Below are 22,641 nucleotides of genomic sequence, written 5' to 3'. Positions count from 1 at the left end.
GTAATGTTATATGTCATATTTTTATCTTACAATTAATTATTTCACAATGTTGATACAGTAGTATCAACCAACCATTGAATTTTTAATATTTTTTAACAATAACTGATCCAGAAACTAGCTGTGGCTCAACATTATGAGATAGTTACAAGGTAAAAATGTAATGTTTAACATTACGTTTTTTTTTTTTTTTTTGATTGATCTAATGGTTGGTTGATAATATTATATTAGCATTATGAGATAAAAATGTAGTTTCTTAATCTAATTAATAACGTGATATCTATCTTTAGTATGTGTGATTTTCACATTCATTTTTAAAGAGTAAATGCTATAGTTCTTTTTTATGCTCTCCTCATCCTACATAAATACTGTTTGTACGAGTTTTTTTTTTTTTTTTTTGTCATTTTTTTTCTTCAGAAAACAATATCCACATAGGATGAAGAGAACAATGACAAATGCTACGGTTACTTATCGTGTTCTCCTGATGCTATGTGAATATTATTTTTTAAAAGAGAAATGTTAAGTTTCATTATTTTTCTTATATTTTCCTCATCTCATCTTACAAATTAATTATTAGATTTATGGACTCCACATAAATTAATAGTAGATCTCATAAATTTAATAATTAATTTATTAAATTTGTAGGAAAATATAAGTTAAATACAAGAAACTTGTAAGATACCCTTTTTAACTTATTTTGAAAATATATATATATATATATATATATATATATATATATTATAATTTCCCTACTACACAGTTCAAGTTGTATGGTACATGTACGTACACAATATTTTGGGAAGAAGAAAAATCTTGAGCTCAACTCAATCATAACAATTTTTTTTTTCATTTTATCCCCATCATTACACAAAACTATTACACTCCACCAAAACAAAAAACAAAGAGCATTAATTTATGGCATCATTGAACCGAAAAACATCTTCTTTCCAGGTAAGCAAGTGTCAAGTGTGTGTGCTTAATTAGTGTGATGATATTCCAAAACATCATCAAGATTTCATTCATTATCACTTTATATATACCCATAAACCCTACCAACTTTTTTAAGCCAAAAGAAAAGATAAAGTTAACCACTTTCCCACAAACCTCCTTTTTCTCATCCACGCCTCTATATATATAAAACCCACGTTAATTCTTCTTCTTTCAGTACTGTGTTTTCCGGCCACATTCAACCCGGCCTCCGGCGCCGGATAATATGGACGACTCGTGGCGAATGCGCATGGGAATGGCGCCCAGCCTCCCCAGGCGCCGTTCCGTTGAGGATACTTCGTCCAGACGATCCCTTTTCGGCCACGCCGGGAACCTCGACGCAGACGACTTCGCCGACGTCTTCGGCGGGCCCCCGCGGAGCGTTCTTCAGCGTAAATTCTCAGGGGACTTCTCCAATTCTAATGGCTTCTACGAGGAGATTTTCAGGAAGCCGGAGTTTGTGACCCCGGTGACCCGAGGTGGTCGGAGCCTGCCGGCGTTCAGGATTCCGGCGAGGAGTGACGGGTTCTATAGCGATATATTTGGGTCGGATGATGATCGGAGGCGGTCGAGGGAGCGGTCCCGGCCGACGTCGAAGGCGAAGTCGAACTCGTCCTCGGCGCTGAGCTCGGAGGAGCTGAGCCCTCTCCGGCCGGTGATCGGAGATGACGTGGCATTGTCCTCCTTTGCTTCAAAGCTCAGGTACCGTACTATAATCTCGTCCATGCTTTTGCTTTTCTTACGTTAATTTGACGTTTATGTCCTTTTTAATTTTTATATTTACTCGTTTTTACACTTTGCGTTTTGGTAATCGAAAGGGTATTTGAGGGAATAACGGAATAATGGTACGATGTCGTTTGATCCCGCTAATCGCGGGAGTAAAAGCCGGGATGGGACATTATGACGTGTTTGTCCTCGCACCGACTCAAATGCCTAAAAATGATTTTTAATAAATAATTGTATATGTGTATTAATTGTTCACATCTTTTATTCTAGTAATTGATTTTAATAAATAATTGTATAGTAATAATAGTTATAAAAAGGAATATTTGTTTATTTATTATAACGGGAAATTGGCTTTGTTGGTAGAAATTCTAGGCTCTGAGGCCTGTGGAATCATAAAATCAACTTTAAATTATCAGCTGTCTTAAAAATTTAAGCTAATAAGAAGTAGGCAACACGTTAAATATTTTCATTGAGATATGGTAAACTATAGGAGTTCGGATTTGAACTCATAATCTCTACGCTAAGACTATGTTAAATTACCAATTGTTCGAAAAGCTTAAGGTAATAAAAAGTTAATATGCAATTTGCCTGGCGTTATAACCTTAGGGTCTTGTAGTTATGACAACCTTTGTACAAATACTTCACTGTCCAATGCAATTCATTGAACAATTGATACAATGATTTTCTTAATTCAGAATCCCAACAATCAAGACTTTAAGATAAGATTATATAACTTGATTTACAGGCCAATTAGTGTCCCAGCTAGATGGAACTCATCAACAATGATGACAGAAGAATATCCCAAGAAACAAGGGAATCCTGCTTTTCCTTGCAATCTCTCTTCTTACACTGAAAACCAATTCATGGAAAATGAGTACCACGAGAATTTCAGAACCTCCTATAGTGGATTCAGAAGGCAGGTCTCATCCCCAGAAACCATTAGTCTTGAACCAAATTCATATGGAACTGTCAAAATATCTGTAGATGATCCTGCAGAACTCAACTCCTCTTCCTCAGCTGTCTCTTCACTTCATCAGGACCTTGAGCCTGAATCTGGGATTCAAGATCATGAATTCCCAGAACAGGAAGATGATGAAGTTATGAGCTCTTATGTCATTGAGATCAACTCTTACCATAGAGAAGGAACCTGCGGTGAAACGGTTTCTGTTGACGAAGCAATTGCATGGGCCAAAGAGAAGTTTCAAGCACAGAGTTCTGAGAAAGATTTGAGCATGAGACAATGTGACAACAATGAGCAGCCTGTTGAAATTGAAGGTGATGTGGTTATTTAATTTTGACATAAATTAGAGGAGTCTAACAAGAAGATAAATAACAAAATTTTCATATAATATTTATGCAGGAAGGCCTAATCCTGGTGAATTTTCAGATCAAGCGATTGATGGCCACAGAATGATTCAGTCTACAGAGGTAAAGTAATGTTTCCTGAGAGCATAATGGATAAATATTATGACATTATAAAAGAGTCACTGCGACGTACATGAAATTTATCAACTGAAACTGTTTGGGAGGCCACAACCCGAAGGAAACCCTTATTATTGTAATAATGTCTGTATTTCTTGCATTTGAAACTGTGAAGACAGCTAACATTTATGTTGGTTGCAATACCTTGGCTTCCATAGTTTAAATGTCTTATCAGTGGTGCAAGCAATTATTATCAGAAGGCAATTTCTTACCTTTTCGGTTCTTTGTAAATTGTCTCCTTTCTAACAAGAGGAAAGTTCTTGTTAGAAGACATCTTAAACTAGTTAAAGTGATGGCATTGCCAATGTGTTTACAGCTTCTTCCCCTTCTACTTCTTTTTTAGGAAGAAGAACAAAAAAATTGGACAGCTGAAGAAGAAAAACAGCAGTCAGAAAAATATGTAAGCTTGTCTGACATGCCTTGAGAATAAAAGACAGCAAGATATTGGAGCTTTTCCATCTCTTCCTCCAGATATCTTAGATTATCTTAGTTTTTTTTTTTTTTTTTCATGAAAAACTATAGATGGAAGTGGAGCTATTGGATGAATGCATAAGGTTGTGGTCAGCTGGCAAAGAAACCAACATAAAGATACTGCTTTCAAAACTACATCATGTAAGATCTTTGATGCTTGACATTAACCATCTTCTGACTTCTTCTCCTACTCTCATTGTTGTTTCTGTTTTCCTTTTCATCTTTTTTCTTTTTATTTTTTTTTTTTTTTTTTTTTTTTTTTTTTTTTTTTTTGTTAATGGCTATCATGTATTAGATGATACATAACCATTTTGTTTGACATTAATCCAGATTCTGTGGCCCAATAGTGGCTGGTGTGCTATCCCTCTAACCAGCCTAACAGAGAGCTCACAAGTGAAGAAAGCTTATCAGAAAGCAAGGCTATGTCTCCACCCAGACAAACTGCAACAAAGAGGAGCAACACTTCCACAAAAATATGTTGCAGAGAAGGCATTCTCCATCCTTCAGGTAACTTTTGTCTCTTACAAAGAATTTTTTCAATCTAGGCACATGAATAGACCATTTTACCATCAGTTTGGCTTTAAAAGGGGAAAATGTAAGAAAAACACTAACAAAATTTGAGGGGAAAATGATTAGTGGACAAGTATATTTCAATTTGGATGATTAGTATAATTAAGACGATGCAAATGTCCTATGTGGTTACAGGATGCATGGGCTGCTTTCATCTCCCAAGATGTCTTCTTAAATTAGTGGGACAACATGGATATCATTCAGAAGTTCAAACATCCAAGGAGCAAGTCTGTATATTCTATGGCTGAAGCAATCTGTTGAAACAAAGGGACATGCTCAAAAGCATGGTTTTTTGTTGTTTTTTTGTTTTTTTTTTTTTTGGGTAAAAATGGTTTTGAAGTCCAGTAGATAATGTATTTAAAAATTTGCATGTTTGTTTGACTACCTTCCTGCTGTAAAATCCAATAACAATATAAATGAAGATGAGAGATAGTGACGATGACTGCATTTACCTGTATAGTATTATGCTCTTTTGTTGAATTATTCCTGTTGGACATTTGGGTCCAAATCTTCTTCATTAGATATGATGGATTTGAATATAAATTAGAATTACAGATCTATTTTCCATCTTACTATTTTGTATAGAAATTGTATCTTGACATAATACATGCATGTTCTACTTCCTTTTATATCTATATATATATATATACACTTTCTAACTTATGCCACGCTATTTTAAGATCTTTGTTCCTGAGGATGCTTTATGAAGAGCTCTACAGATTGCATATCTTCTACTCCTAGTGTTTCACAACATATTAAAATTTATCAGCAATTATATATTTAAATTTCACAACAGTCTCTGCTAGAGGCTTCTTTTTCCAGTATTAAAATGACTTTGAAATGGCCTAATTTTGATTCTCGATTATTATAAAATAGTTTTTAAAAATAAAAATAAAAACCTCTCACGGAAACATAAACGGATATATTTGTTAATGTATTTTGAAATGGTTTTCTTAAAGGTTTTAAAAAGAAATGTTCTAATGCGACATAAATTAAAAGCTGTTTATTATTATTATTAGGGGAAACTTCACTAAGGCCCCCTGAACTTCCGGTCGATTTTGCAGACCCCCCCTAAACTTCAAAAACTCTCATTTTGGACCATTAAACTTCCATTTTCTCTCACTTTAGACCCATATGTTAGTTTTTAATGTTAAATGGCCATTATACCCCTACTCAGCCCACTTGAAATTCTGAAAATGCCCAAAACTACAGCACCCACTCTAGCCCAAAACGACACCGTTTTGGGCATTATTATTATTATTATTATTATTATTATTATTATTTATTTAAAAAAAAAAAAGAAAAAAAAAAAAAAAAAAAAAAAAAAGGTGGAGAAGGATCAGGCTTGGCCAAAATGGGGTGGCCGGACCACCCCATTTTTGGCCAAGGGGGTGGCTGAAGCCACCCCCTAGCCGATCTGGGGGTGGCCGAACCACCCCCTTGGCCATGGGGGTGGTCGAACCACCCCCAGATCGGCCAGGGGGTGGCTCCAGCCACCCCCTTGGCCAAAAATGGGGTGGTCCGGCCACCCCATTTTGGCCAAGGGGTGGCTGAAGCCACCCCGATATTACTCTTTTTTTTTTCTTTTTTTTTTTACTTTTTGCTTTCTTTTTTTTAAAAAAAAAACAAAAAAAAAAAAACAAAAAAGTTAATGCCCGAAACGACGTCGTTTTGGGCTGGGTGAGTTGTAATTTTTAGAGATCCAAAACGGTGTAGTTTTAACGAAGGGTATAATGGGTATAAAAAAGTCAAACCGTTAAATCTAACGTTGAAAACTGACGGACGGGTCCAAAGTGAGAGAAAATAGAAGTTTAAGGGTCCAAAATGAGAGTTTTTGAAGTTCAAGGAGGGTTTGCAAAATCGGCTGGAAGTTCAGGAGGCCTTAGTGAAGTTTCCCCTTATTATTATTAAGGTCCACATTTGAATTAAAAAAAAAAAAAAAAAAAAAAAAATTCTTTATAAAGCACACTTCAAACAAATGCAAAGCCCTAAAATTTGAGAATTAAAAAATAATAATAATAATACAAATAAATGTCAGTTGGTTGAACAGCCCACCCCAACAAGCACAGGGGTGGCCACCCCTCCACTTTAGAGTGGCCATGGCCAACCTAATTAAAAAAAATAATAATAATTTAAATCTTACCTCTATAAAATACATGTTTTCTCAAAATATTAAAGTATTTTGTGTTTTTTGAGTTGTTTGGTAATGTATTTATCTTCAGAAAGGAAAATAAAAAACAATAAACAAAGTCATTAACAAACATGAGCATTGATCCTGACTGCTTAACTTCAACTTAAGATAAAAGCAACCGAGTCAAATTGTAAAGCATGTAATCTCGGGTACATAATTTGAGCAGATTCTAGATGATGATCACTTTATGGTTATCCTTGCTCCACATTTTGAGTTTAATTTACAAGAAAATATTGCTTTTCAGAAAATCACTGAAAAGCATCATTGAACTGGAAGAAAGAACATGAATCATCAACAAGGGTCATTATTCCTCAAATTACAGAAACAATGATAGAAAACGAAAAATGTGTTTCTTTTATGCTGTGGATTACAACTCTCTTGTCTGTCACTTGGTTCTTGTAATCACTCTATGAGTCAGATCTACGAGCGCTCGCCTTGATTTTCTTACGTCCTCATCATCGCTCTCTGGTAGAGAATCAATTGCTTCTGCAGCAACATTGGCATGCTTCATGGCAAGCTCCCTTGTTCTCTGTATTCCACGACTCTTCCCAAGGTACTCAAGAGCCTAATTTTTTTTTCCACAAAGAGATCAACTTTCAGTAAAAGAATCCAATGAGATAATGGTGTAAGTTTGAATAGTATTTTCAAGGTTGCAGGTCTCATAAAGAGACTCAGATTGATCAAAACAACGCAGGCAAATGGTCAATCAATAACACAAATAACATCCCAAAAGAAAAGGAGTAGATTATATGCACTTACAAGATCAACATTTGCAGGGTCGTCAAAGCCCTGATCAACAACTGCACACAACTGAGGAAACTCTTCCATAGCAAACAGTATTGGAGCAGTTATGATTCCCTGCAAAAATTTATTTATTTATTTTGCTAACATGATTATTAACAAAACAAGGTGCATTGTCATGCTATGTTCTGTAAATACAGGCGTCTAGCATGCTGTACATAAAAATAGATGGCTAGTTAGCTCTTGGGATATTGCTGAAAATATTTTGCACAATTTGTAGTTATGGCGCTTAACTTGAAATTTTAGCAGCATCTCAAAAGATAGTTGAGAGCAACTTCTAAAACCAGGATTGTTAATCAATCCATAAATTGACAGGTCATGGATCACTAGTTGGACCTCTAGGCTGACTCCACTCGTACCAATGACATAATAAACACATTAAATATAAATTGTTTACTAAAAAGAAAAAACCTATAAACGTAAATAGTACAAATCGATGAAGATGATTGCAAGTACGATTATTATCTTGGTAGTTTGGGCATGAATTTGTTGTCATTACACCATGGTTTCAAGACATGGCACTTGCAACTTTGACGGTTTTGTTTTTAACTTGAAGAGTAAAAACCATATCATATGTAAGAAACTTACTAGCCTAACGGCTAAGGCCTGAGTCTCTTACTCTGTTTTAATCATATAAAACCTGAAGAAATCAGAACTTACAACTATCTGGGCAGGTGAAAGAGTTCCTAATTTTCTACAAATCACAAGAATGCGATATAACACTTCAAAGTTTTATTGCAAACTACCACGTGTAACCAATAGACACGTGCCAACAAAGCCACGAGTTGGTACAGAAATCCTCTAACGTGTTAATAACATATCAAGCTAATGCTAGCAATAGATCACCATCCTATAAAATAAAATAAATAAATCAATGTCATTTTATCAAATGAAGAAATCTAGCAGGTCCAATTCAGAGGTTATTTCTCGCTATTGTTAAATGGGAAAAAAAAGGTGCCATAATGGACACAAACACCAATGTGTAAAATCTTTGATTCTAGTTATCCCACAGCATATTTCTAGAAATTTATGGTACATACTTTATTAATTTACGGTTTGAGTCCAAAAAAAAATGATTGAGCAACCAAGCCCTGGGGCGTCTTGACCTGTGGGCAAACTATTTAACAGTTTTTCAGTAATGTTAGGTGATTCCATGCAACCATGCACTTAACGCTGTTTCAACTAGAAAGTGTAAGCATCTGAACAGTCATATTTTAACAGTTTGAAACTCTAGGTCAAGTCATTTTTGGCACGAGGGAGGGGTGGGAGGGCAAAGGAGACTATTACAATGGTTCATTAGATGCATTCAATAAGATAACACATTAAGGATAAATGAATTACATGGCGGATATCAGATAAAGAACCCTTTCCAAGGGAAGCTGATGTGCCCGTGAAATCAAGAACATCATCTATCAATTGATATGCCAATCCCTGGGAAAGAAAAGGAAATTGATCAAAGGTTAGCTCTAAAGATATATAGAGAAAATGAATCATCTTAAACATTTCCAAAGAGCAAGGGAAGGAGGAATCCAGTTCAGAATTATTTGCAGCCCTACGCTACAAACATAACTGCATGCCAATCAAGGTACAAATGACGGGTGCTGTGATTTTAATATTAAAAAAGCCATGCTCTTTCACATAACAACAGCATTGTCCTTCTACACTAGATTCCTCTAATGGTTAGCAACAGAAGTTGGCAATTGCAACTAACTGCAATAGAAATGATGGAGCCAAACCCATCCACTTGATTACTCCACCTAAGTTGAAACATGTTTACACATAAGTTGGGAATAAAACAATGCTGGTCATTATACTGTAAGGGACAACAGCCTGAAATCAGCTCAAAATCTTTTACATAGTTAATTTCTCCTGCCATTTTTGGTCTGTATGGAATATCTTTTGTTCTAATCTGGATGTTTCTAGGTTTAAAATAGAATGAGAAGCCTATTAACTTGATGTTAAGAAGGAAAGTTTATTCTGTACTTCCATCACTCTCTCAAGTTTTCCATTTGGGGACATGGCTCATAAACTCTAAAAGATCACACCACATGCTCTTTGAAGTAATTAACAGATAGAAGAATTAAAAGAATTTACAAACCAGATTTCTGCCATACTCATAAGCCAATATTGCCACTTCTGCAGTCTGCCCAGCAAGAAGGGCAATCGCCTTACAGCTGTTGGAAATCAATGATGCTGTCTTGTAGTATGTTTTCTGCATGTAATATTCCATGCTGCAATTGTAAAAATAATAATATATTATCACAAAATTATTCATTAAATCCTCGACGTGCATATAAAGGCTAGGGTTTATTTAAATCCCACTTGTAAGAAAGAAAAAGACCAAATTACTCTTACTGGTTCACTGCTAAAACTACCTGACCCAAAACATGTTTTGCTGCAATAGTGTGAACAGTACCCTACAGTCACTACTCACCAAAGGCTTAACTTTCTTGCTAACCGAATTGCTAATATAAATAAATACCTAGCTAATGTCTACTAGTAAAACTACAAACATTTTAGGGAAAAAATCAAAACTAATCCCTACGTTTTCCCACGATTTCAATTAGCCTCTAGGTTTCTAATTTTGATAATTAGATCTTAGGATTTTACTCACGTTTCAAATCAGTTCTTCCATCAATCCACCATCCAAATAATTAGCGGACATTCTGTCACTTGGACAATTTGCCATGCCACCAAGTGGCATTCCTCTACAGTGTCATGCACGAGAGAGAGAGAGAGAGAGAGAGGCATTCCTCTACAGTGTCATGCACGAGAGAGAGAGAGAGAGAGAAAAGAAGAAGAGGAAAACGAGGTGGCGGTCAGGGCTCGTATCAAGGCCCCTTCCAGATTTGAGGTGGGAGATGGCTCCAAGGTTAGCTTTTGGCATGATATGTGGTATGGGGATGTGGCCCTTAAGGAAGCCTTTCCATATTTATTCGGCATTGCTTGTGCAAATGATGCTTCTATTGCAAGAGCAACTCATGACTGGGAGTTGGATCTCTTTGCCTCTTTCTTGAAGGTGTTGTATTCGGCTAGAATGAAACATGAAGATGAAGACAAGCTTTGGTGGGTCCTTTACAAAAGAGGTTTGTTCGTTGTTAGATTTTTCTACCGTGTCTTTGTTTGCAATGATGGCCTTCAGTTCCCTTGGAAGAGTGTTTGACGAACTAAGGTTCCTTTGAGGGAGGCCTTTTTTGCTTGGCCAATTGCCCTAGAAAATATCCTTAGCATGGATAATCCGAGGAAAAGGCATGCCATCATGGTTGATAGGTGTTGTATGTATAAAAGGAAATGGGAGTTTGTGGACCATCTTCTTCTCCATTGTGAGGTTGCCAATGCCTTATGGGATGTTTTCTTTAGTTGATTTGAGTTGTTTTAGGTTATGTCTAGACGAGTAGTCGATTTACATGCATGTGTTGGTGGACTACCAATAGTGCTCGAAGTGATGTTGTGTGGAAGATGGCACCTTCGTGTTGTTGACTGTTGTGGTGTCTATGGAGGGAAATGAATGACAAAAGTTTTGAAGACCGTGAAAAGACTTTGGAAGAGATAAAGTTGTTATTTTCCTATACTCTGTATCTTTGGACGATAGCTTTTATTTCTCCATTGGTAATTAGTTATCATGATTTTGTTATTTTTTCTCCTTATCGTTGGGTGTTTTCTCATGTATATATACTTTCTGTGTACCTCAAAGTGCCATTACTTTTAATGATATCTCGATTACTTATAATATAAAATAAAATAAAAAATAATATAAAAAAAGAAACGTACGGCCTAATTTTGATTTTTCGCAAAATTTTAAGTGTGGATTTCAAATTTCCAGTTTCAACCAAGAAACCCAATCTGCCCTTTCTTGCCACATAAGCACATGCATTCACACGAGTTATCAATAAGTTTGTGTGTGTGTTTTCAAGACATACTCAGCCCAAAAAAGAACAGAGTACAGGAAACATCCTACATTAGCTATTTGCAAGCCAGCCATTCCTAGTAGCATTATATCATACATGGAAGATGTGAAATAAACTTGAAACTAAAGATTCTTAAAGACGCAACTGAATTCCCTTTTGGTGCAGTTTCTCTCACTCACTCTCTCCCCCCTTATCAGCAAGTGTGTGTTTTTAAGCCACACTCATAACACAAGGGAGAGAAAATTTAACACCCTACATTAGCCATTCGCCAGCCAGCCATTCCTAGTAGCATTATATCAGAGTAAAAGACATGAAATAAAATCAGTGCCTGACTAAGGATTCTTAAAAGATGCAACTAAATTTCCTTGGGTGCAGCCACTTCCTCTCTCTGTTTTAGCCACACTCATAGCCCAACAAAGAAGAGAAAATTGGAACATCCTAAGTTAGCCATTCACCAGCCAGACATTTCTACAGGCACTACATCATACATTGGAAGGGGTGAAATAAACTTGGTAAGTGACTAAGAATTCTTATATAAGATGCAACAAAATTCCCTTAGATGCAGTTAGCCTTGGAGGACAAACCCAAGAAGCCAACCATTGCATGCAGGGAAGTTCCGTCAAACCTGTAAGTTTGAATGATAAACCCATAAGCATGCACCACTGGAAGTTTGGCAATTTTATTACAAAGGCGAATCAAGGGATTACCAAGCCGCAGTATGTGTTACAATTTGAGAGCTCGTGTTACTGAGCCTCAAGTGAACACATGAAGCATTAAGCAGGTCAAAGGCATTGGTGGCTTTTGGTCAGGAGAGAGTAAACAATGTTGTGAAGTGTCAAATCTCACAAAACAGTCGTCACCTATTAAGTTCAGGCACAGAAGTATTAAATCTCACTAATTGAGCATGTTAGTCCTTAAAGCTATAAGAGGACAACAAAAGGTATTACATGGTATTTCTAATCGTCAGTTTAGTCAACAGTGCGATGAAGGTGCACAAAAGGACATTGGCAACATAAGCCACCACTAGTTGAACCAGTGTGAACTGACAATCTACAAACATTCATAATAGAAAGTGAGGCAATCTTGATCTTTGGTAATTGCATTGAGATCATTATTCCTTGACATCTAAAGACATCAATTGGTAGTATTTAGCCTTCAATGAAATTTATGTACCAAAAAATAAAGCAAAAGAGAAAAGTACATATACCTCCCTCAAATTAACACTCTTTTTGAACATCGACCCACGCCAAACCTTGGGACGGGACAACTTAAAAGATAGAACTTGACCAACTCTTTCTTTTGCTCAACCAAGGCACTTCCATTCATTCCACGAAGCACAAGAATTCACAATTGAAATTCTAAGTCATGGAATGGACAAATGAAGATTTTCTAGGTCGTATAGGGGTGCACGATATAACTTTTTGGTTCTACTCAAAATCTAATTTGCAATGTCCCCCTCAAACGAAAGATTGCATCAATGTCCCCCTAAACTACCAAAAAATTTCGATGCCCCTTTTGTCCCGCAAAATAGACAAAAATAACCCTAAAAAAATTTTAATTAGAGAAAAATACCCCCATAATTTCAGGGGAACAAACCAATCAAAAGCAAATCAATGATGATGACAATGCACTCTGTTTCAGTCGCAGCCAAAGATGACATCCAACTTGGCTTAGGACATGGTAATTTGTGGCCTTGTCTCCTGAATTCCTCTGCGTCCAGAGGGTTCATGATGAAGCAAGAATTGTTTGAAGGTCATGATAGAAATTGATCGTTTGAGTTGGTGCTTTACTTAACTAAGAGCTGCTCTATGATATAAAGAAGAGACTACAGACTCAGGAGGCGATGAGCTGGTGTAATGAGATGTAATGAAGGTAAAGGACTTATATGGAAACGAGAAGAAAAGGAATTTTTCTTTTTGTTTTTTTTTTTTTTAATTATTTTTATTAAGAATATTTTTTTCACATTGAAAAAAAAATTTTGGTAGTTGACATTGATGCAATCTTTAGTTTGGGAGGACATTTGTGAGGTTAAGGGGGGGTATGTATACTTTTCTTAAAACAGAAATAACAATAGAGAGATTATGAAGTAGAATATTCAAACACAAATGCAATGAAGAGTTGAGAATACTATCATCTCCAATTCTGAACAAAATCACAAAAGATATTAGATTGACAAAACAATCTGTATCTAAACAAAGTAAACACAGGCACTCAAGGTAGACCAGAAAGACATTCAAACTGTACAACCAGTGACACAGATTATGGAACCATCATCATAGTGGGACATGACAGCATTGAAGGAATAATATGATGAATTCTCCAGAGATGACCAAAGGTAGTGGTCATTTAAAGAGGAGAAATAATTAATAACTCTAGGAATTAGCAAGCAAGAACAAAAGTATGGATTGATGTACAGGATGAAAAAAGGGTGAGACAGAAGTTTTTTTTGATAAGTAATAAACTGTTTTATTAAAAAGCGTAAAAGCGCCCCAAAAAAAGGGTGAGATAGAAGTGAAAGCTCTTTTATTGGAAGACAAACTATTATGCATTTTCAGGTCACTGAATATCTACTCCCAAAAACATATAGCGCAAGAAACAAAAAAAATTATAAATATGATGGAAATAGTGGAGCAGGATACCTACAACGTTGTTCAGATGTAGTAGTCATTTGCATTGTTTCACCCGTTACAAGATGCTCAACAACTTTTGCCAGTAATGATACAACCTAAGGATATGTCGTGATGGTACAGAATGAGTTATAACAAAAAAAAAATAAAGTAACTGCATATCTCAGTATCATTCCTCAATCTAGTTCAACATCATCATTAATACAGAAGAAACATGATACCTCCGTGTTTTTCAATGATGCAAGTGCCACACAAGCTCGAGAGAGCAGAAAATCTCCTGATAATACTGCTAACTGCATTGCAAATGAATGGGAAGGAACAAACAATGTAAAACAATGTTAGTTACACTACTCACAACTTAGATTAACTATAAACATCAAAGAGGGGAAATAAACAGACTTAATATATTTTACTGTGGGGAAACCCCCAATACAGCACATTACTCTTTTCAAGACCAAAAAACAGCATTTCCAAACTTTGTATTATAGAAAAGCAGAGAGACGATACACAAATTTATGATCACAAAAATTGGAAGGAAAAATTGACCAGCTTAAGAGAAAAGACGTACCTTGTTGCCCATTACAAAATTTAATGAACCAATACCACGTCTTGTATCCGCATCATCCAAGACGTCATCATGTAGAAGGCTTGCCACCTGAAGACAGTGACATGATCATATTAGTCCACAAGCAGTAAGAAAGAAGGTTCTTGACATGAACAGACATCATAACTTGGGGATAAAAACACAGCAAAAAAGCCAACAGGACTTTCCCTGGCTTTCTCCTGGGCAATTTCAAATACACATGGACAATGCATGCCACAATACTGTTCATAAAATCCTATCCCTTCTTTACAGCTATCAATTCAAAAACATAAATAGTATTTAAGTGCAGTCAATCGAAATCGGGAAATATCATATAAGAACAATAACTTTGTGCTCTACAGAGGAACATGCAGACAAACACAAGACAATTCTATGATGATTCTAAAAGCAAAACAATGTCTATGCTTCAATTCATAGTCTGTACAATTCATACAAGGATAAAAGAAAAGGCAAGACATCAAAAAATATAATAGAATAAACATCACATGAAGTAAAAAGCGCCAACTATTAGGAAAATGTGATCAAAATCCAAAAAAAAAAACACTTATATACTGATGATTTTGGTTATATGGGTTAAATAAGTGAAGGTTAAACAGGACTTTAGTGTGACTGCCAGAGCAATCTCACCGCAGAATCAGAAGCTTTCAGTACAGTCGCTAACGCACATATGTGCAGGTGAATTGGCAATTAAAGCCATCCATTAACAGGGATAAGTGGTAACTTTGTACCCTGGGGTCAAACCTCAAACATCCTCCTAAGTCCAAAGTGGACCAGAGCCCCAAAGAAAACAAACAGATGCAAACAAGAAATATAACAACAATTGGAACATCCAATTAATCAAGAAAAACTACTCTAATAAAAGTAACAGATTCAAAAACTATAAAGCATATAATCCAAAAAGGACACGACTGTGAATCATTTCCAATGTTCACAAACACCAGATACTACAAAAGAACATGAACATTATCATGAAAATCAACCTTTCAGTATGCATAATGGATTCTTTAACAGAACCAGTCTCCAGTATCTACTAAGGAACAACAACATCGTCAAGCTTAATCTTGAACCTAAAAACAATTAAATTAGACAAGCAAGATTTCTAGAGTTCCTTTTTTTCCCCACTCTTTTCCATTTTCTTTCCAGCAACCAAATTCAGAGCTGAGCCACCATCAAAAACGCTAGAATGAAAATATGGCAGAAAGTGAATAAACGGTAGAATAGGGAAAGAACATACAAACAGCATGAGAAAAGAAAAGAGAACCAAAAAAAGAAAAAGACTCGATGACATTCCATACTTCAGGCTCCAACTATTGATGATGTGGTTAAACTGAATTTCGCATCTTGCTAAAGGAGTCTGATTCTGAGTCACAAATAACTAAAATGAGTAGAATTTAAAATTTTGATGGAAGTTTGTTGATCTTTTGGCATATCAATATAGAACTCCAATTCAAAATAAAATTTATTCAGAACTTTTTTTCTCTCAATGAGAAGCAGATATTTGGATCCAACTTGAGGCAAAAAGCAGAAGACTGATATAACTGTAAGAACTTAGAGAGTATTGCCTGATGTGGAAATGGTACAAAATAGTTATTTTCATTCAATAATAGTAGGAGGAAAATAAAAGACAAACTGATGAAAAAGATAGTCAGTGATGTTAGGAGGTCAACAAACTTCACCTTTGTGTAGCTTAAATGCATACTAAAACCAAGGTGCATGAGGACAAAATCTCATGACACAGTTTGAACGAGATACAAGGTCATTTTTGCATTGACATACATTGTTTTTCAATAAAGCAATTCGTCCCAACCATTTGACAATGCAATTATTTTGTATGATTAAATGAGCTACAATGCTAAAAATTAAGATCACTTGAACATCCAGTCATGATCTATCCCCATGCAAGAACTGATAATCCAAATATGTTTCAGGATCAGAAAAATATTGCACAAAAGCATTTAATAGAAGCACAAAATTCTAAAGAACTGACATGAATCATCTCTGTGATCTCAGCTATACATTGTTGTCTTGCACGTAGTTCCTTTGACAAAGCATCTACTGGCTCACTGGGAAATGGTTGTGGTATAGACACATTCAAAGCTGTTGCCATCAATAATAAAACCTGCATAAAAACTACCTATGTTATTCCATACATGGAAGATGATGAGACAAAAACTACAAAATACAAGTTAAATACCAAAAAGTGTAAACTAAGAAACCACATAGCTAGCATAATTTCCACATAGCAAAATACAAGCAAAACAATGATTAAGTTAGGGGTCACAATTCGTGTTTGCATGTCGGATTCATGTCATGTTGAGGCATGAATATAAGCATATATAAGTCAACTCTAACCCAACTCATTTTATTAAACAGATCAAACCACTCAACCCTAACCCACTAATTTCATGTTAGGTTCGTGTCGGATTTTCTGATCGTGTCAAAAATTGCTAGACCTTTTGGGTTATGTCAAGGCATAGGTATAAAACTATATAGGTCAACCCTAACCAATTATTTTAATTAAATAGGTTAGACCCCTCACCCTAACTCACTAATTTCATGTTGGATTTGTGTTGGGTCCGCGGATCATGTCAAATATTGATAGCCCTAGTTATAGTATTGAACTTATTTTGGGTATCATTTGCTTCTTTAAATGTTCATAATTTGGTGTAAGGTAGACGGAGTTATGGCCATTTGAGATTAGCTTTGACTTGAGACAATAACCTTAAAGGTCTTTTTAAAACAAGGTAGTAGAAAGAAAAAAACAAAGTGCATACAGAACACTTATCGGTTATAGATCAGACTCACAGTGTTTTTTTATTATAAGTAATCGATATGTTTTAAAAGAGAAAGGACGCTACAAGGAAAGTATACAAGAGAAATGCCTAACTAAAAAAGACTCAGTTAAAGCATGAATTACTATAAAAGATAAGATGACAACCAGCTACCACCCCAAATATGGGAAACCCCTCAAAGTTAGCATAAAAATAATATTTGTATTACCGTGGGACGAAATCTCTTTCCTTCCACCCCCATTTTGAAGAAGTACTCAGCAGCTGATGCAAGCTTAGGGACCTGGATCAGATGAAATCCAGATTTGATAACAAGATATCAAATTGAATGTTTATATTACAAACTATGATATCTACTACTACTTCCAACCATATATGTCCCAAAAGCAATACCTACTACTTTGTCAGCAAGAAATGATAAAAGCATGGGGAAAAGAAATCAGATACCTCAGCAACTACCATCGACCGTAGTCTGTTAGCAACAAGTGATAGTTCATCAGCAACAAGTGAAAATGGGTCTTCTTGTTCCTAGAGAAAAGAGTATTTGACAATTCCAATAAAGTGAGGAAGAAAGGTTAAGGTAAAATGGGGAAAAAAAAGTCTCCTAAAGAAAGGCTAGTGTCTAATGTATAATAAGCAAATAGAAAATGTGACATATGTGACGATTACAAATTAATAATAACAATGCTAAAAGGGCTAGAAGGGGAACAAATCATCCTGAGTCTCAGGAGCTTGGTCATACATTTTTGAACCACAAAAAAAGGGTTCACCATTCATAAAAAATAAAAAAATAAAAAAATTTAAAAATTTAAAAAAAAATGATAAGTAATTCAATCTTATTAGAAGTCGCCGAGTGGGGTTCACCATTCTTAAAATAGCATCAACAATGTCTATTTAGCATTAGGATCAGGATGCTCAATAAAGATCCACCTTCTGTCTGGCACAAGGGAATTTGTGAAGCACAAACCAGACAAAGCTTTGTTCAGTTCAATATAACCTATGCTACAAGTTAAATAGGCTCCACACCTGGAAAATGTTTACCCAATTTAACAACTCTCTCTCTCTCTCTCTCTCTCTCTCTCTCTCTCCATGCTCAAAAGGCATAAACCTCATCAAGATCTACAATAGGCTCCACACCTGGAAAATGTTTACCCAATTTAACTCTCTCTCTCTCTCTCTCTCTCCATTTTATGCTCAAAAGGCATAAACCTCATCAAGATCTAAAATAGGCTCCACACCTGGAAAACGTTTACCCAATTTAACAACTCTCTCTCTCTCTCTCTCTCTCTCTCTCTCTCCATTTTATGCTCAAAAGGCATAAACCTCATCAAGATCTAAACCTCCTCAGTTGCTAATAAACCACAATCCTTATCAAAACAGATCCCCATTTTCATTGTTTAATAAATTTCAACACGGACACACCTAGATGCACAAACATGCACACAAAGCCACCGCACAAACCCCATGATGTAACCCCCAATGGAACCCAATCCACATTTATCAAGAAAGCCTTATGAAGCTCCAATGGTCTACCATATTCACCAGAAGCAATACCTTACATCCTTGAAACCCTCAACTTCCATAAAACGCCTAGTTGCCAATACTACAAAGTATTTACTACAACAAAGCTTATTTATCTTTTATCTTCTTTTTTTTTATGTTTTTCTTTTTTCTTTCTCTTTGCGCTGAGTGAAGAAAAGTGAAGATTTAGCTACCAGAAAGTATCATCTGTATATAGCAGTAACATCATTTGGAAAGCAACATACATTAAAAATCTTCACCTTGCTCTATACCATCATCAACTTACAACCACCTTTTCAGAAACAAATTGAAAACTTCAACATCTGCATACTACAGGCATTGGGTTTTGTATCCCCCTCCTCCCAGGGGTTTTCACCTTCAGCCTTCTTATTTTTAACTCTATACACCAAATTATTAATGATAAGTACAGGTGCAGCTTTGGTTCTTTAGTTGATATTATCATATTTGATCCTTTACTGTGATTGCCCAGGTGAATTAATTTCAAGTCAAAACTTAAGATCATACGAAATGCCAAGATTGACTGACCAGCTATTAAATTTCAGAATGTACTTAGGATGAAATTTCAGTTCACTTCAGCCAAAGTTGCACTACATTATAAATTACTTGGGATAAATGAAAGTTCAAGAATTAAGAGACAGACAATAGAAACAACACCCTCCCCCCCAAAATAAAAAGCCACTATCTAATCAAAGCAGGCAAGGAAGTTTGACAATAACATTGCACTGTTGAGTATTGATAAACCAATCAATGTCCCAACTAAGCTGAAATGCATAAATAAAATAATACCAATGTATACTATAGCTATACTGTAGAATGCATCGAAAGAACTGAACAATATTGCTATCAATTTTATAGCTTTCCTATATAAACACTGATAAACAAATTGGCATTCCAGGAAAGCAAGAAAAATAAAATTTTACACCTTACCTCAACTATGGAGCTGCTCTGGTGATGGATTTTATGTCTAAAACCGTGCAAGGCAGGCAAACCCCAGGAAAAAAATTCTCTACAACCCAAAACCTACTAATCACCACAAATAATATCAAGAACGATATAAGTGGTCAATAGATATGTACAAGCACCAATCATTGTCATTTAAAAAGACCTTTACTCCAACAAATATAAAAGCGAAGAAGAACAAAGGCTGGAAACAGTAGAAAATCGATAACAACAATGATGCATATATGAGAAAGGAACACAAGGATTTTCTTCAAATAAGTGAACTTTGAGTACTGTAGTGGTTTCTCAAGTCATCTTGTCTATTAAATTTACCAGTAGCATCGGGTATTATCAGGTAAATTCCAGAACAACTCCTCACGAATATCATCTTGCAACTTCAATCTCACCAGTTGAGACCAAAAACAGCAACCACAGTATTACATTTCAAATGGAAACAAATCCCATCAATCACAAAATGGTTGCAATCACCACTAAGACTCAGTCCTATCAAGTTCAAAGCTAAAGACAGCACCACCAACACCAACAAAAACAACAACAACCCATCATCAAATAAAGCCTCCTGATCAGTTCCTAGCATTGAAAAGCATTCACCATACTACAACATATACCCACCTGAACCTAGTACAATTACATACTGTAACAATACTAGCTCAACAAAGAACATGAAAGATTCAATTCATGGAATAAAAAAAAACATTAAAAGGGATTCAGATTACAAAGGGGCGTTACCTTTTGAGCAGTAGAATCTGTACAAGAGCGAGGACTCTCGGAGCGAAAGAACTGGTGACGGTTGTCAGGTCGGTGAGAGAGAAGCCACCGACACCCATTAAAGCTGGTTCTCTGAATCCTCGAAATCCGAGAAAATAACATCGTCGACAACAAAGATCAAGCTCAACACAGAGAGAGCTTTGGAGAGTAAATGGGGTTGGAACTTAGAGAAGCGGCGGGTCAAAGTAAGAGCAAATTATATAAAGCGTTAACAATTTTATGACGACGGCGAAACTCAGCCACATGCACCTTAAAATAATTTATTTACTCCTCCACTGTTACAAACTTACAATTGGCAGGGGATTAGACAGCTGGGAGTCGGGGGTGGGCACGGGTCGGATCGAGCGTATACCCGAACCGCAAATGGTGGGTATTTAAAATTGTACCCGAGACCAATTAAAATTAAATAAAAATATTAAAACAGATTGGATATCAAAACCAACAGCAGATAATTATGGGGAGAAAGGATCAGCCAAACAAACGCATTCAAAAATATTTACACATTTTTCTGGGCAACCAAACAAACACGTCAAACGGCAGAACCCGAAACCACCCACCACCCAAGAAGAAACGGAGAAAAAAATAACCAAAAAAGAAAAGAAAAACCCACAAATCTTATCACCTCCTCCGCCTCCGATCCGCAGCGTACTGCGAGAGTGAAACGACCTCCGAGAGCGGCGTGGACAGTGGGATTGGCAGCGGCAAGTTCCTGGAAACCGGGCACGAGCCGTTCAGCTTCAGCCAGGCGTCGAGGTGTGTGGTTGCTGCGGTGGTGGTGATGGTTGTTGTTGGGGGCACTGGGGGAGTGGTAGAAGCGGCAATAGAGATAGGAGGCGAGGACGATGGTGGAGACTGAGAGGAGAGTCAAGGGAATGGAGAGATCTGATTGATAGAATATTAACGGTTTGATTAGAAAAATAATTAAATTTTAAATATTAACGGTTTGATTCGTTTTACCAAAAAGCTTATCCCACGTGGGTGTCTCTGCTTAGATTTGGTATGCTTGTTCAATGTGATCCATTGACTATATATACGTTTTTAACATTTAATATTACTCGTCAGATTAGATCAAACAAGGCAAGCTTACGGTATCTCTGTTATACCATATACATACTTCTGTCATCCATTAATATCATCCAACAGCTATTAGATCATCACTATATTTTGGATGACTACGATTACACTTATATACCATAGATCAAATTCAAATCCAAATTAAATTTAATAAAAAATTCAAAATTCAAAATTTATGATTTAGGAATAAAAATTGTGTTATGGAGTATTATTTAGAGTCAGTTTGTTATTTCAATTTCAATAATTACAATTTTAAAAATTGTGTTTTTTTCAATCGCATTTTTTTCTTCTTCTTATTTTAGATTAAATATTTTTTAAATCACAATGTAAAACGCTTTATGTCACACACTCACACACACTAATCACTATTATCATATTACATATAGTATTATTTAGTTAATATGTTAAAATGTTAATGCTTAACATGGGTCAAGTATATAATGTCAATATTAATATATATTGTATCTTATCTGTAAACATTTATATACTTATATAGTTATATGATTGTATCATTATTTAATTTATATGGGTAATGGGTCAATGTTAATTGTTATAACTTATATACTTATATTATATGTTCTCATTATCACGATTCATGATAATAATTTAAATTCAAATTGTTAAGTTTTTACTTAATGTAAATTGTGATTATAATGTATAAATTATAAGAAACACATTAATTACTTAATTATTAATCATTTAATCTAATAGTAATACTCAAACTCTAAGTAATAAATTCATATGACCTAGTGGTCATACACTTATACTTAAATTTTATGGTCATATTATCTCACAATTAATATTAATATTATCTTAGATCTAAGATCATGTGATACATCATATATGTTTTATAAAAATAAAGTATATAATTATAATGTATTGATTAAATAACACAATAACTTATGCAGATATACCATATGATTACTAATTATGTGATATACCGTATACGATTCCAATTTCCAAAGTATAAACTATCTAATTATAATATTTGTATTAAATGACACAATAACTTGTACGGTTGTACTACATGATTATATCATATGATAAAATGATTAATGATAATATCATATACTTCTTCTATATATACACACACATATGCAAAAAAAAAAAAAAAGGTATATAATATATTTGTTATTATTGAGTA

The 22,641-nt window shown here is 35.3% G+C and overlaps 2 protein-coding genes across 2 annotated transcripts; one reads left to right on the top strand and one right to left on the bottom strand.

The window, feature by feature from the left end:
• Positions 1–1,097: 1,097 nt before the first annotated feature.
• LOC132171013 (Chaperone DnaJ-domain superfamily protein) lies at positions 1,098–4,716 on the top strand. The gene is made up of 7 exons (XM_059582207.2): positions 1,098–1,686; positions 2,456–2,985; positions 3,071–3,138; positions 3,536–3,592; positions 3,715–3,804; positions 3,994–4,170; positions 4,369–4,716. The coding sequence occupies exons 1-7, from the start codon at positions 1,211–1,213 to the stop codon at positions 4,411–4,413; spliced, it is 1,443 nt and encodes a 480-aa protein (XP_059438190.2). The 5' UTR covers positions 1,098–1,210; the 3' UTR covers positions 4,414–4,716.
• Positions 4,717–6,549: 1,833 nt separating this feature from the next.
• GPS1 (geranyl diphosphate synthase 1) lies at positions 6,550–21,322 on the bottom strand. The gene is made up of 12 exons (XM_059581641.2): positions 20,385–21,322; positions 19,623–19,715; positions 17,601–17,681; positions 17,365–17,436; positions 16,352–16,483; positions 14,329–14,415; positions 13,982–14,053; positions 13,773–13,858; positions 9,324–9,456; positions 8,567–8,656; positions 7,184–7,282; positions 6,550–6,989 (listed from the first exon to the last, which is right to left on the bottom strand). The coding sequence occupies exons 1-12, from the start codon at positions 20,523–20,525 to the stop codon at positions 6,810–6,812; spliced, it is 1,266 nt and encodes a 421-aa protein (XP_059437624.2). The 5' UTR covers positions 20,526–21,322; the 3' UTR covers positions 6,550–6,809.
• Between the last annotated feature and the right edge of the window lie 1,319 nt (positions 21,323–22,641).

The sequence above is a fragment of the Corylus avellana genome, chromosome 1 (assembly GCF_965113065.1).
Source record: "Corylus avellana chromosome 1, dhCorAvel1.hap1.2, whole genome shotgun sequence".
Taxonomy (NCBI): Eukaryota; Viridiplantae; Streptophyta; class Magnoliopsida; order Fagales; family Betulaceae; genus Corylus; species Corylus avellana.
This window is presented reverse-complemented; position numbering and strand designations above follow the sequence as displayed.